Below are 15491 nucleotides of genomic sequence, written 5' to 3'. Positions count from 1 at the left end.
TCATAAGTTCAATCTTTTGAATGATGAGCCACAAGGGTCAATATTGTTAAGGGCAACTCGATGCACTAAGCTCCCGCTATGCGCGGGTCCGGGGAAGGATCGGACCACAAAGTCTATTGTAAGCAGTCTTACCGTACATTTCTGCAAGAGGTTGTGTCTGTTAATTGCTTTTTGCACTTTCCTCTACAACAAGCAGATATAAGACATATGGACCTGGCAACAATACCCGGCATTCTAGTTGTCCTATTCTTTCTGGATACTCTCCGTTGATACTTGCTGCATATTCTAAAATATTGTCTTCTTTTAATCGAAAAGTTCTATTCGTAAATTTACAAGATTATGTGTCATTTTTTAAGTTAATCTTCTCCCTATCTCTTTCAATTAATCTTCTCCTTTCCCTAATAATTCTAAACCAATTTTTTAAAAGAACATTTTATATGTTCCTTCTCTTTATCCGGTTTGTGTTGTTCAGCTAGTGGTCCAACCCTTGGGCTATCCAATTCTTTCGAAGAAAATTGAATGGTGCGAAAAATGGTCCAACAGAAAAGTTCAAGCTGCCTACTTTTGGTACCCACACAAACAGCCATTCCCCTGAAAAAAACCAAAGAGCTTGTCGAAAGAAGAGAAGGTTAAGACAGAAACAGTGGATATTCAGAATGGATACAGTTTATTTACATTTACAACATTTAGTTCTTTTACTTCTATACATACTAGAACTGAAACCAACCCAAAAACAATGGCATTCCAAGCAAGAAAAAAAAGGTACATCTTAAGCTGCCCAGTGGATTTGAGGAAGAGCTCCATCTCCATCAGGAAAATGAACCCCCCGGGATTGTACCAACATGTAGTAGTGTTAGTCCCCACAATGTTCACACACTATTGGACACAACGGAAAAGCATGAGGAACAACCAAAGCCCAACCAGCAGCCATGAAAGAGGAGCTTCAAACAGAAACATAAGCATGAATATGATGATATGGAACTGTCGAGGCACAAATAGCGCAGAATTTAGACGAGCTTTTAGAGCAATGCTGGACTATCATAGACCTAGTATTGTGGCCCTGCTAGAAACAAAAATGGAAGACCACCATGTTTTGGTATAAGATTTCGACTACTCAAGCCTTATCCAAATGCCCGCCAATGGAAACTCGGAGGGGGGGGGGAGGGCATCGTGCTCATGTGGAACAATGGAGACACAATGATGGACCAAACTGGAGGAACGGACTAAGAGATACACGCCATGGTAAAGGTACGGAATTCAACAAAAAGTTGGTTATGTTCTATTATTTATGCTAGTAACCTATTGGAAGAAAAATTAATTCTATGGCAAAATCTAGAAATAGTAGCTAATAACTATAAAGGACAGTGGCTAGCCGCGGAAGACTTCAATGAAGTCACTCGTGCCTCAGAAAAGTTTGGAGGTTTACCCATAAATTATAATCGAGTCTCACACTTCCTAGATTGCATGAACCAATGTGGCCTTGTGGACTTAGGGTTTAAGGGCCCAAAGTTTACCTGGACTAACAAAAGGAAAAATTGTAAAAATATAATTATGGAACAACTCGATAGATGCATTACGAACACGAAATGGTTAGAACTATTTCAAAAAGCTAGCATCAAGCATCTAACTATAGTCCACTCAGACCATTGTCCAATAAAATTAGACCTATACAAAAGCTTCCCTACTAATAGCAATATTTTTAGAATAGAATCTATGTGGCTTTCTCACCCCACCTTTAGAGCCTTGGTCGATAACTCATGTTCTGACCAACCAAATATAACTAAAGCCATAGACAATTTCTGTTCCAAGGCAATTGAATGGAACAAAAATACTTTTGGTAACATTTTTAAATGGAAGAGAAAATTACTAGCTAGATTAAAAGGTATCCAGAACTCCCCAAACTATCCCCACAGCCAATTCCTCATAAACCTGAAAAATGAACTCCTACATGAGTATAACATAGTACTCATGTAGGAGGAGGACTTCTAGAAACTCAAATCCAGGGTTCAGTGCATCCAGGATGGAGACGCTAACACAAAATTCTTCCACATTACCACAATGCAAAGAAGAAGGAAAAATAGAATTATCTGTTTAAAAGATGAAGCAGGGAATTGGCTCCAAGATCAAAAGCCCATCAAAGACCTAATTATTAACTACTATCAAAACCTCTATACTACGGGTCACAATCAATCCTCACTCAATAATATCTACATGTCCTACAATACTACAATTAGTTACCAAGACCATCTATACCTAAGTAGTATTCCCTCTATAGAAGAAATAAAAAGGGCCCTAGACTCTTTCAAACTCTACAAAGCTCCAGGGCCGGATGGGCTTCATCCTTTCTTCTACCAGAAATACTGGAAGGAGACAGGCAATAATCTCATTAAATTATGCCAAGAATCATTCCAATCCAAAAGAATGCTTAAAAGCATGAATAACACCTTAGTTTCTCCCATTCCCAAATGTCAAAATGCTAAAACAATTAGGCAGTTTAGACCTATAAGCCTTTGCAGCACGGCTTATAAGGTCGTACTAAGATAATTGCTAACCGCATTAAAACCTTCCTACCAAATCTCATTCACCCTACACAAATTAGCTTTATCAAGGGCAGAAGAGCTGCTGACAATGTCGTAGTCATAAATGAGGTACTATACCACTTTAGGAAAACTAAGGGTAAAAAATCTAAAATGATGATTAAAATCGATCTGGAAAAAGCCTTTGACAAAATTGAACGGTCTTTTGTTAAATTCTCTCTCACCTCTCTTAACTTCCCTCCTAACCTCATCAAGCTTATTATGTCTTGCATCTCTACCACCACCACGACTATTCTTATCAATGGCCCGAGAACATAATTCTTTGAACCTTCTAGGGGTATTAGACAAGGGGACCCTCTTTCCCCGTATATCTTTATCATATGTATGGAAATTCTCTCTAGGCCAATTGACCATGAAATAGATTGTTATAGATGGACTCCCATCAAAATACCTCCCAAAAGCCCAGAGCTTTCCCATCTATTCTTTGCAGACGACCTTATCCTCCTAGCCGAAGCCAACCAAAAAAGCTATAACTCAATTATACACACTATTAACAAATTTTGCAATGCTTCGGGGCAATCTATCAATTTTGGGAAATCAAAAGTTGTGTTCTCCAGGAATACCCCTACGGATTACAAAGATCATATTAACAACTGCTTTTCAATGAGATATACTAATAATTTTGGTAAGTACCTGGGTTTCCCTATGCCTAATGCCAATACTACCAGAAAAGACTTCCAATTCATCCTAGACAGGATGAATACCAGACTAAAAGGTTGGAAAACTAAGTTTCTTAATATGGCCGGTAGGTCAACCCTCATAAAAGCAACCCTAACCGCAATCCCTAACCACATCATGCAAATATATGATCTCCCCAAAACAACCCTCAACAAGATAGAATCTATCCAAAGAAACTTCTTATGGGGTAGCACGGAGGAAAAAAAGAAATGCCACCTTGTCAAATGGAGCATAGTCACAATGCCTAAAAAACAAGGGGGCTTAGATATTCCCAACACCCATTGGAAAAACTATTCTTTCAATGCGGAATTAGCTTGGAGATATAGAAAAGAGAAAGAGGCTCTATGGGTCTATCTAGTAAATATGACCATAGGAAAAGCAAGAATATAGGCTCACACACTTGGAAGGTCATTAGGAAAGGCTCTGTGATTTGCAATGCCAACACTAAAATGGCTGGTAGGAAATGGGATATCCATCAACATATGGCATGATAAATGGATAAATCATTTAGGAGCTCTTAGAGACTACATCCAAGGTCCCATTCCTACTAGGGAGCTTGACCTAAATCTCTCCTGCATTATCGAAAAAGGAATATTCGACCTTAGGGATTTGTCCTTCGAATTACCCCGAGATATAGTCTCTAAGATAAATTGCACTTACATAAAACAAACTACGCCCACTATTGACTCATATACTTGGGACTCAAAGGGTTATAACTGTTTCTCCGTTAAGGCTGCCTACGAAGCAATCTCAGATTTTACTTGCAATAAAAAAGACTACTCTTGGATCTGGAAAACCAACTCCTTAAACAAACTGAAATATTTCCTTTGGACAGTATTATGGGACAGGCTACCCACAAAGCATATGCTGGCCAAAAGAGGGATTTGCCATGACGACACTTGTAGCATATGCAATAGGGAGACTGAGAACATGAAACATATCTTCTTCCGCTGCAGCTACTCTAGATCCATCTGGGAACAAACAAATACTAACCATCCCTTCTCTCAGAACTCCTTAGGAAAAGATACCTTGTGTAATTGGCTTAAAAACAACTCGTATCAAGGAAATCCTTCAACAATCACCTACGTTGGTCAGATTTTCTCCGATTCCTCCTATGACATATTTGGAACTTCAGAAATGGGATTCTCTTCCAAGGAATTAAATCCTTTATCACCATAAGCCAACCCATTAGCAAAGCCATGGAATACTTTTACCTGCCAAAAAATCTTAGCTTAAAACCCCCCAAGAAAACTATCCTTGTTAAATGGGAGCCTCCAACTCCAAATTTTTATAAACTAAATATTGATGGCTCATGTGTAGGAAACCCAGGAGTGGGAGGAATAAGAGGGGTGTTTAGAGATGATAGGGACCAATGGATCTTACGCTTCAATATGAGAATCGATCATGCTACTAACATATATATGGAATTCCTGGCACTACTCCATGGAGTCAAACTAGCACTAACAGAAAAACTCTTCCCATTAGTAATAGAGACAGACTGTTTGGAACTAATAAATCTCCTAAAATCTAACAACTGTCTCTATCAAAATTTGATTGATGATTGCAGGTACCTATTGCGGAAGGTGAATGATCCACAACTGAAGCATGTTTTTATAGAGGCTAATGGAGTAGCGGACCTATTAGCAAAAATGGTTGTAGCTTGGACACTTTTTGTATTTTGCAAACTTATGCTCTTCCGCCCGCTTTTGTTGGCCATGTATTTAAAAGAGACAGTCTAGGCACTACGTTACCTAGACTGATCTCTAGTTGTAATAACTTTTAGCTTGTTGTTTGAATAAATCGTTTATTACCAAAAAAAACTGCATTGGTTGCTGATCGCCTAGGATCCGTACATGAGGAAAAGCTGCTGATGAGAGCACAAACAACAAATGCTTGGTGGTGGTACTTGTGAGAATGCACAGGAGAAAATATGATTGATATTATTCTCATATGTTAAACATGATACAATGAGCCCTATATATATACATAACATGTCCTACTCCTAATACATATGGGATTAAGGTTACATAATTATTCTAACACTCCCCCTCAAGCTGGTGCATATAAATCATATGTACCGAGCTTGTTAAATATATAGTTAATACGAGGACCAGTGAGAGACTTGGTGAAAATATCTGCAAGCTAATCATTCGACTTCACAAACTTTGTAGCAATATCTCCTGAGAGTATCTTTTCTCTGACAAAGTGACAGTCAATTTCAATGTGTTTAGTTCTCTCATGGAATAATGTATTTAACGCAATATGAAGAGCAACTTGATTATCACACACAAGTCCCATCTGACTAATCTCACCAAATTTCAACTCGTTGAGCAACTGTTTGATCCAAATTAGCTCACATGTCGCCATAGCCATTACTCGATATTCTGCTTCTACACTAGACCGAGCAACCACATACTGTTTCTTGCTCTTCCAAGATACCAAATTTCCTTCTACTAAGACACAATATCCAAAAGTAGAACGTCTATCAGAAGGTGATCCTGCCCAATCAGCATCTGAGTATCCAACGATCTGCTCATGGCCTCGATCCTCAAACAATAAACCTTTGCCTGGAGCTGATTTTATATACCGAAGAATATGAACAACTGCATCCCAATGACTATCACACGGAGAATCCATAAACTGACTCACAACACTCACAGAAAAGGAAATGTCAGATCTTGTCACTGTAAGGTAATTTAATTTACCAACCAACTGCATATATCTTGCAGGATCGCTAAGAGGCTCCCCCTATCCTGGAAAAAGTTTAGAATTCGGATCCATCGGAGTGTCAACAGGTCTACAACCTGTCATTTATGTCTCCTCAAGAATATCTAAGGCATACTTCCGTTGTGAGATCACAATACCTGAGCTAGACTGAGCGACCTCAATACCCAGAAAATACTTTAGTTTGCCCAGATCCTTAGTCTGAAAGTGTTGAAAAAGATGTTGCTTCAATTTAGTAATACCATCCTGGTCATTGCTGGTAATAACAATGTCGTCAAGGTCATTGCTGGTAATAACAATGTCGTCAACATAGACCACCAGATAAATACAGAGACTCGAAGCAGAGTGCCGATAGAATACAGAGAGATCAGTTTCACTCCGAGTCATGCCAAATTCCTGGATAACTGTGCTGAACTTACCAAATCAGGCTCGAAGAGACTGCTTTAGACTATAAAGTGACCAGCGCAAGCGATATACAAGGCCACGAGACTCTCCTTGAGCAACAAACCCAGGTGGTTGCTCCATATAAACTTCATCCTCAAGGTCACCGTGTAAAAATGCATTCTTAATGTCCAGCTGATAGAGGGGCCAATGGCGAACATCAGCCATAGATAGAAAAAGGCGGATTGATGCTATCTTAGCCACGGGAGAGAAGGTATCACTGTAATCGAGCCCAAATATCTGAGTATATCCCTTGGCAACAAGACAAGCCTTAAGAAGATCAACCTTACCATCCGGACCAACCTTGACTGCATACACCCAACGACAACCAACAATAGATTTACCTGAAGGAAGAGGGACAATCCCAAGTACCACTCGTATGTAAAGCAGACATCTCGTCAATCATATCTTGTTGCCATCCTGGATGAGACAATGCTTCACCTGTAGACTTAGGGATGGAAACAGAGGACAAAGAAGATAGAAAAGCATAATAGGGTGATGACAAATGATGATAACTTAAACCAACATAATGGGGATTAGGATTAAGGGTGGTCCGTATACCTTTCCGAAGTGCAATCGGTGTACTAGGAAGAGACAAGTCCACAGTAGGAGCAATGTTATCAAAGGCGAAAAGCGCAAAAAAGTTCTAAAGTCCGTTGGGGCTTTAAGCGCAAAGCGCAAATAAAGCATGGGCTTTAATGAAAAAAGGCACAACTGGAGAAAAAGTAAAAAATATGCATATGTAGTCCAAGACAAATAATTATAAGCATGAATAACAAATATATGGACAAAATAATTGAAAAAAAATGATAAAGTGAAATGTCAATTATTTAATGTCGCCTTTTCATGATTACTCTCATTGGGAATAGCATGCCTTAGAGCCTTGATGAGATACTAAAGCGCCCACAAAACGAGACGAAGCGCTCAAAATATTTTGAGATTTGCTTCAGGGATTAAACGCGCTTAAAGCGCGCCTTTGACAACACTGAGTAGGAGCAGGGTCAGGTGTAGGACGTGAATCAGCTGGGCCTGATGCTGGGTGCAGACGACGATGATATGTCAAGAGTGGTGTTCTTGTGGCAGGGAGTGTATGAGGAGCCACACTAGACTCCCCAACGGTAGGAATGGGTAAGACTTCTGTGGCGGAAGGTAAAAGAGGAGCTATAGTAGACTCCTTAAAGGTCGGTGTAGGTAAGACCTCATATATATCAAGGTGGTCAGAATGGTCAGAAGAGGCAAAGAAAGGTTTAGACTCAAAAAATGTGACGTCAGAGGACATAAAGTACCTACAAAGATCAGGTGAGTAACAACGATATCCCTTCTGAATACGAGAATAACCAAGGAAGACACACTTGAGAGCACGAGGAGCTAACTTATCTTTCCCAAGAGTTAAGTTATGAACGAAACAAGTGTTCTCAAACATACGAGGGGGAATAGAGTATAAGGGTGACTGGGGAAACAATACTGCATACGGAATCTGATTCTGGATGGGAGATAAAGGCATCTGATTAACCAAATAACAAGCCGTGAGAACTGCATCGCCCCAAAAACGCAACGGAACAAGAGATTCAATGAGAAGTGTGTGAGCAGTCTTAATGATGTGCCTATTCTTTCTCTCTGCAACCCCATTTTGCTGAGGGGTATAAGGACAAAAGGTCTGATGAATAATTCCTTGAGAAGTCATAAACTGCTGAAATTGAGAGGATAAATATTCTAAGGCATTATCACTGCAAGAAGTGCGAATGGAAACACCAAATTGATTTTTAATTTCAGCACAAAAATTCTGGAATATAGGAAACAACTCAGAACGATCTTTCATTAAGAAAATCCAAGTATATCTTGAATGATCATCAATGAAACTAACAAAATAACAAAATCCCAAGGTTGACTAGACTCTGCATAACTCTCAATACTACGAGGAAAAGAGGCTCGGGTATGTTTCCCGAGCTGACATGACTCACACTCTAATGTAGATAAACTAGACAAACTAGGCATCATCTTTTGAGGCTTGGATAAGCTTGGATGTCCTAAACGTCTGTGAATTAGGTCTGGAGGATCTGTAACTAGACATGCCTTGGAGGAATTGAGTGAGTTAAGGTAGTAAAGGCCTTCTAATTCAAGTCATGTTCCAATCGTCTGTCCCGTACTGCAGTCCTGCATAATAAAAGAATTATCAATAAAATATATACCATAATGGAGGGCACGAGTCAAACAACTAACAAATGCAAGATTAAAAGGACAGCCAAGGACATAAAGAACGGAATCTAGAGTGACAGAGGGTAGGGGATTCGCTTGTCCAACAACTTTTGCTTTAGTTTGAGACCCATGGGCTAAAGTAACAGTGGGAAGAGACCGTGAATACGCAATATTTGACAAAAATGATTTATTACCAGAGATATGATCAGAAGCGGCTAAGTCCACAACCCATTGTCCAAGAGTACTAGACTGGGAAACACAAGCAAAAGAATTACCAGCAACAGAAGTATCAGTCTAGCAACAGAGGCTACTTGTGAAGATGTCTGCTTACTTGCTCAATATTGAAGTAACTCATTATACTCCCCTTCAGATAAAGAAAATCCCTGGTTACGTGTAGTCTCGGTCTGAGCAACATAAAGATTTTTGGGTGGGCGACCATGTAAAGAATAGCACACTTCACGAGTGTGTCCAAGTTTATGACAATAAGAGCAGTTGGGTCTAGATCTTCCAAAACAACCTCCTCCTCGTCTATTCTCCTTAGTTTGAGATGCCCGATTATCCACTGACTAGGATACGAGGACAGATGAGTCAAGTGTCTGTGATGAGCTCACTCGGTGACTTGGTTCTGCAGCAATCTGTGACTAGCCAAAATCTGGTCACGTATTGAGTCAAGGTCATTAGGGAGTCTAGCGAGTGTAAGAACTAGAAACATCTTATGTCGTTGCTCTTGTTGCTTTTCAATACTAGCAGAAGCTGACATCAACGTCTCAAATTCTTCCATGACTGCTTGTACTTGTCCTAAGTAAGTAGACATATCCAATTCCTGTTTCTTCAAGCTTGTCATTCGCGATATTACATCATAGAAACGAGATATGTCATTAGTGTATAAATTACGAACCTTTTCCCAAACTAAATAACATGTCTAGAATGGACGGAATACGGGCATCAACTTGGAATCAATAGATCGCCACAGGATACTACATAACTGAGCATCAACCTTCTCCTAAAGTGTTTTGACCTTTTCATCACCTTTGCTAGCCTTTTTTTTTAAATGATCTTGAACTCCCTGACCTTTACAACACAACTCGACAGACGAAGCCCAAGCTAAGTAATTTGAACTTCCCATTAAAGGCTCTGAGGTAATCATAACACCGGAACTGCCAGAACCCAGGTTCTTAGACCCGAAAGCATCGACTCCCAAAGACATCATTGGATTGAAGTGAGGTCTATAAAATTATCACCAAATAACAGAAAGAATCAATTGAAAACTCGCTGAAACAGATGAAGGAGACACTGTTTTTTTGCCGAGAAATTACTGTAGCTACCGGAAAAAATCAATTTAGTCGTCCGAAAACTCAAAGTGGTCGGAATCAAACAAAAACAGTATGGGTGGGGTCGAAATTGGTACACGACCCAACTGTTCTGAAGAAAGTTTTTCAAAAAATGGCCGGAGGGTTCTGCACGAGCCGGCGCGTGAGCTCACGCGCGTGAGCTTCTGGTGGCGCGTAGGGCTTTTGTTGCTGGAGATTTTTCTGGGTTTGGTCACCGGATAGTGGCGACTCTTGTGGTAATGTTGGATTTTGCACAACACTGACAGAGACAACGCAAACACAAATAGCCTTGAAAAAGTCGCAAGAAAAAGGCTTTCGGTGACTGATTTCTCTTCTCGGAATCACTGGAATTTGTGCACAGCGATAAATCTCTCACAATTGCTCTGATACCATGTGAGAATGCACGGAAGAAAATATAATTGATATTATTCTCATAAAACATGATACAATGAGCCCTATATATATATACATAACATGTCCTACTCTTAATACATATGAGATTAGGGTTACATAACTATTTTAACAGTACTAATGGCCCGTGATTGTCTAAACCACAAAGAAAGCAAAGTGCAATTATTCTTCCCAACATTTTAATGATCTGTCCACTTATTCCTCCATTACTGCATATTATTTGGTTAACCTTCATGTCTCCATGTATTAATTGGACATATGCACTTGAAATTTATTTCTTTTTTTCTCTTTCACTTCTCTTCATTTCTACTACCTTTGCTACGCAACTAACCATAAACACAGGAATGAAGGTTGTGACAGCTCAAGAATATTAAGCTTAAATGCAAAACTAATAGTATAACCTTACCAGTTAACTAAAAATCTATTGAACTTCAAGCACAGTAGATAGAAAAAACTGGTCAAATTAGCCAGCAAAACTTGGCAATGGACACAATCTAATAGGGACGAGGACTACATAGTTTTAGTCTTAACATACCCGTGGATCAAACTACTTCACACTAATTTTTTAAGGAAGTTGCAAAAAACATTTGTTAGACTGTGCTAAGTAGTCATTCGCTATTTCCTTTCTCCAGGCATTTCTCTATGCTTCCGTACCAATTCCACTGGAAACATAGGCCAGTAACACGTAATACTCCAGCAGCTATCACTTCGACAAATGCCATCAGGAATGATCTTTGAGGAGATAGACCAGCAGTTGCTATGGAAAGCAAGAATCCCTCAAAGTTACAGGGGACAGTAAAATTTCCTGATTTAATGCCATTCAAAGCTATCTTGGCAACTTCGTCAGCTTTCATGGCACCAGAAGAGGCTGCTATTATACTAGTCACCCGTGGCCTTCTTTTGTTCTCTGCAATAACAATGAGACTTTCATAATTGTTGTTCAAACGGGTGAAATAATGAAAAATAGATGGTAAAAGAGTATAACCAAATTTATGCAGACTTAAGCTGATTATCAATCAGGTAAGCTGAAGCCCCTTATCAAGTACATTAAACAATGTGTGCATGCCTCAGAAGCAAGGGCACTAGGAGTATTTAAGATTTCATCTCAAATGCTTGGAATGAGATGGGTGCAACACCGACAGTGATGATGATGTCTCCCAAGGTGCAATATTAGTGCATGCATTATCTCCATGCGTACTCTTCACATTTTTTCTTCTTCTCTCTTCTTTCGGATTGGTAAATAGTAAACTATTACATAAAATAAAGAGAGCACCAAGCAAGTTCATACAAAAAATTGCAGCAACAGGTTACAACGGTTAAATGAGAATAGAGACAAAACTGCAAGACTGAAATATGCAAATAAGAAAAGTATAACAATCTAAAAGTCATAAATAATGGAACTCCTGAACTCGCATAAGCATGTCAACACCTTGACCACATTCTTCTTACCAAAAAGAAGCATATGCAATACACATTAAGCTTCAAACTGTTCTAGAGCTGTACTATCCAAATAGACCAAACGACACTCCAATGCAGCATTTAACATCCTGTCAGGTTCTAGGAATCCTCATGCCCTTTCAAGAAGATAAAAGGCAGAAATAGATTTTGCATAGCCAATTGAACCATGATAAAATGTGCTCCATTTAATATGTGCAACAGAGACTAAAGAAAAGGATATATAACTAACATATCAATTTAGATTCAGAGGTAGATCTAGCATTTAGAGTTAATGATTTCGGAGTGGATATGGTCATATTACATTTTAAAATTTTTACATAGAAAAACATGAAGCAAGCAGAAAGAAATGGGTTTGGTTGACCCACCCCCAACCCAACTGAAGGGCTAGATCTGCCTCAGTTTAGAAACAGCACTAGAATAACCCAGTTCTTTTTTCTTTTCTTTTTTTGATAAGGTAAAGTTAGACTTGTTTGCTTTGTTGGAAGGAAATCCCAATGCAAAGGTTTATATATGTAACTCTATTAAAGAACCACTAACCTACAATCCTTCCGGCATGATGATTTGTTCATAAGAAATAAGATAAAACCAATTTTTAATATTTAAACATGTAGCATATCATTTTAGTTCATGCATTGGGACATGCATCAAAAACAACCAGAAGAAACAGAGTGGGATCTATTCTCATGTCAAACCTTCAGCAAATCCAGGAGTTTCAGTGTCCGGGGGAAATATTAGTGATACGTGAATATTTTCGCCAATAACCTCCTGCTGCAATGCTTCTGCCAGTCCTTTGAGGCCAAACTTACTGGCTGAATAAGCTGTATAACCATATATGCCAACCTAAGACAAAATAAAATACCAAACAAAAACCAAATAAGCTAAGAAGAGACAGAAACATGGTTAAAGTTCATAATACAATTGTATGGGGAAAGAAATTCTGTGGATTCTATCATATTTTAGCATCACAGACCAAGCTCCACTCTTTCAGGTTATAAACTACTATTTGAAGAAATGTTGCCGGCTAAAGACACAAGTTCTCCCTTAATTATGCCATACTGTTGCATCACGGACCAATGACCAATCTCCAGTCTTTCAGGTTAAACTACTACTTGAGGAAGCATTTGCAGAGCGGATCTTTCGGTTAAACTTTTAACCATGAATACACACATACATGTGAACACAAGGGAAACAAAATTAGTTGTATTGGACGATTGCGATGATCATCTCTAACTTATTTTTCTTTCTTTTTGTCCAAAAATTCCTAGACGAAATAACAAATAAAAATTGCAATAGAGATTAGATATCAATGGGAACAGAAGATGGAAATAAGATTCAGATTCAAGAATTGTGTACTAACTAGCATAACGCAAAATCATGAGATTGCCCACACTTTGTGAATTAGTATAGCTGTCACCAAGCATTTTCCTTGGACTTTTGCTATAAATATCAAATCTTATCCTCAATTCTTACACGGCAAACTGCAGAAATGGTCGAAGAGAATTTTGACAACACAAATTAAGGCAAAAGAGTATAATGCAATCAAGCATGTTCATATAATGCAATTAAGTATGCTCTTGATTTGGTGTAAGCATAGTTGGTAAAGAAATATTCACATCAGGATACATTAGCTCCTTAATCGTCCTTGTGTCCACAGATATACCCACTTGGCTGCACTGCTAATTTCTTTTAACAGAAAATGTTTTGAGAAAATCATTTTGCGGTGTTTGGTTACCTCACATCTGTGAAAAATTACTTCTCCCAGTGGTATTATCACTTACTTATATACCTAATAAAACTCCTCAGTAAAATGTTTTGGATGAATACATATTTTCCTCCATATCTAACCGAGTTTAACCTTTAAACCAGGGGTGTATGAGGTTAGATCAGCTTTGAAATTGAAACCTGAAAACAGAGATACCAAACCTGGCCAGCTTGTGAAGACATGATAGCGATAGATCCAGGTCCACGGCCGCTCCTGTTCTTCATTCCAGGCAAAGCAGCTTTAATCAAATGAAAAGTCCCGGTCAAATTCACATCAATCATGAACTTGATCTCCTCAATATCTTGGGTCTCCAATTCCTGAGGTACAAATACGCCCTGATTGCACACCAACACATCGATCGGCCCTGCATCTTCTATAGCCTTCTTTACGGCCTCGTAGTTTCTGACGTCAGCGCTGAAAATGGCCACGTCGCGGCCAGTGGAAAGCCGAATCGCATCCCTCGCTTCCTCGAGCTTGCTAGTGTTGCGAGCGAGGATTGAGACTCTTGATCCCTCTGACGCAGCCTGTTGAGCTAGCGCTAGGCCAATGCCACTTGACCCACCTGTGATGAACACGTGGCGGTTCTTAATTGGTACTTTTACCGGACGTGGTCGGACGATGAAGGCGAGAAAGGCTAAGAGGGATAGAGGGAGGAGGAGGAGGAGGAGAGAGAAAAAACCTAAGCTGAAAGCCGCCATTAACAAGAAGTTTTATTTTGTGTGTGGTACTAAGTTACACAAATTGTATGAGGCTCATTTTTATCTCACAAATTTGTATACCCCAATTTTATACTTCCGAGTTCACAAAAATCTGGTCAACAAAAAAAAAATTATCTCATATAACTAGTGTCATTTGTATGAGACACAAAATAAAATTTTTGACAGTTGAGATACAAGATTTCTATCCCGTTAACCAAGATTTTTGGTTAATAATACATGACTTATTTTTAGTTAGATTTTAAGTTTGGGTGAAAATAATTTACATCCCAAGTTTGCTTTAAAAATTCATCCTCTAACTTTGAATAATTATTATTATACTACTCATATCAAAGGTATCTTTTTAAAATGCATATTTTACCATTTATAATTTTTATCTCTTATTTTTATTCTTTAATATAATGATATTTTTTAAATTTTAATTTATGTTATCGGCTTACTTATAGACAAATTAAAGAAACTTTTTCGAAACAAACAAAAGTGAAAAGTAATAGTCAAACATATAAGTTAATGACGTTCAATAGTAAAATAAATGAGAAAAACAAAAAAAATTATAATATATAATTTACTCGTATCAGTAAATTTATCAATAGCAATCAAAACATAATCTAATTTCAAAATTAAGAATAAACGAGAGTGAAAATTTTATAAATACTGCAGTGTTGGTAATAAAAAAAATAATGGGTGAAAATAGCGGTAAATTTTATAGTAGTAAATTTGTAAAAATTATCTATTTACACTTTACATGAACTGTAATTATAATTTAGATAAAATCTACTGAATCAAAACTCAAAAATTTATATACACATGGAGAATAATAAAAATACTGGAACTTAAAATTACACATACACACCGACATACATTATATGCATTTAATATATATATATATATATATATATATATATATATATATATATATATATATATATATATATATATATATATATATTTGAATGGATTTATAATATTAGTGAACTTAGATTAAATTATATAATAAGATATAATATTATTTGAATTATAAATAAATACCTGCATTAAAAATATCTAGATAATATAAAAAGTATTACATATATGGGTAGTTAAAAATGACAAGGGTAAAATAAATATTGAATAAGATGAAAGGATGAAAATGATAATTGTTTAAAGTTGAAGGTGAATTTGATTTTTAGAGTAAATT

General features: G+C 37.8%; 1 protein-coding gene across 1 annotated transcript; it reads right to left on the bottom strand.

The window, feature by feature from the left end:
- Positions 1–10821: 10821 nt before the first annotated feature.
- Positions 10822–14333, bottom strand: LOC107790734 (3-dehydrosphinganine reductase TSC10B-like). The gene is made up of 3 exons (XM_075237268.1): positions 13760–14333; positions 12529–12676; positions 10822–11285 (listed from the first exon to the last, which is right to left on the bottom strand). The coding sequence occupies exons 1-3, from the start codon at positions 14294–14296 to the stop codon at positions 10987–10989; spliced, it is 984 nt and encodes a 327-aa protein (XP_075093369.1). The 5' UTR covers positions 14297–14333; the 3' UTR covers positions 10822–10986.
- Positions 14334–15491: the final 1158 nt, after the last annotated feature.

The sequence above is a fragment of the Nicotiana tabacum genome, chromosome 18 (genome assembly GCF_000715075.1).
Source record: "Nicotiana tabacum cultivar K326 chromosome 18, ASM71507v2, whole genome shotgun sequence".
In the NCBI taxonomy this organism is placed as follows: domain Eukaryota; kingdom Viridiplantae; phylum Streptophyta; class Magnoliopsida; order Solanales; family Solanaceae; genus Nicotiana; species Nicotiana tabacum.
Note: the sequence above shows the minus strand (reverse complement) of the source record. Positions and strands in the feature narration are given on the sequence as shown.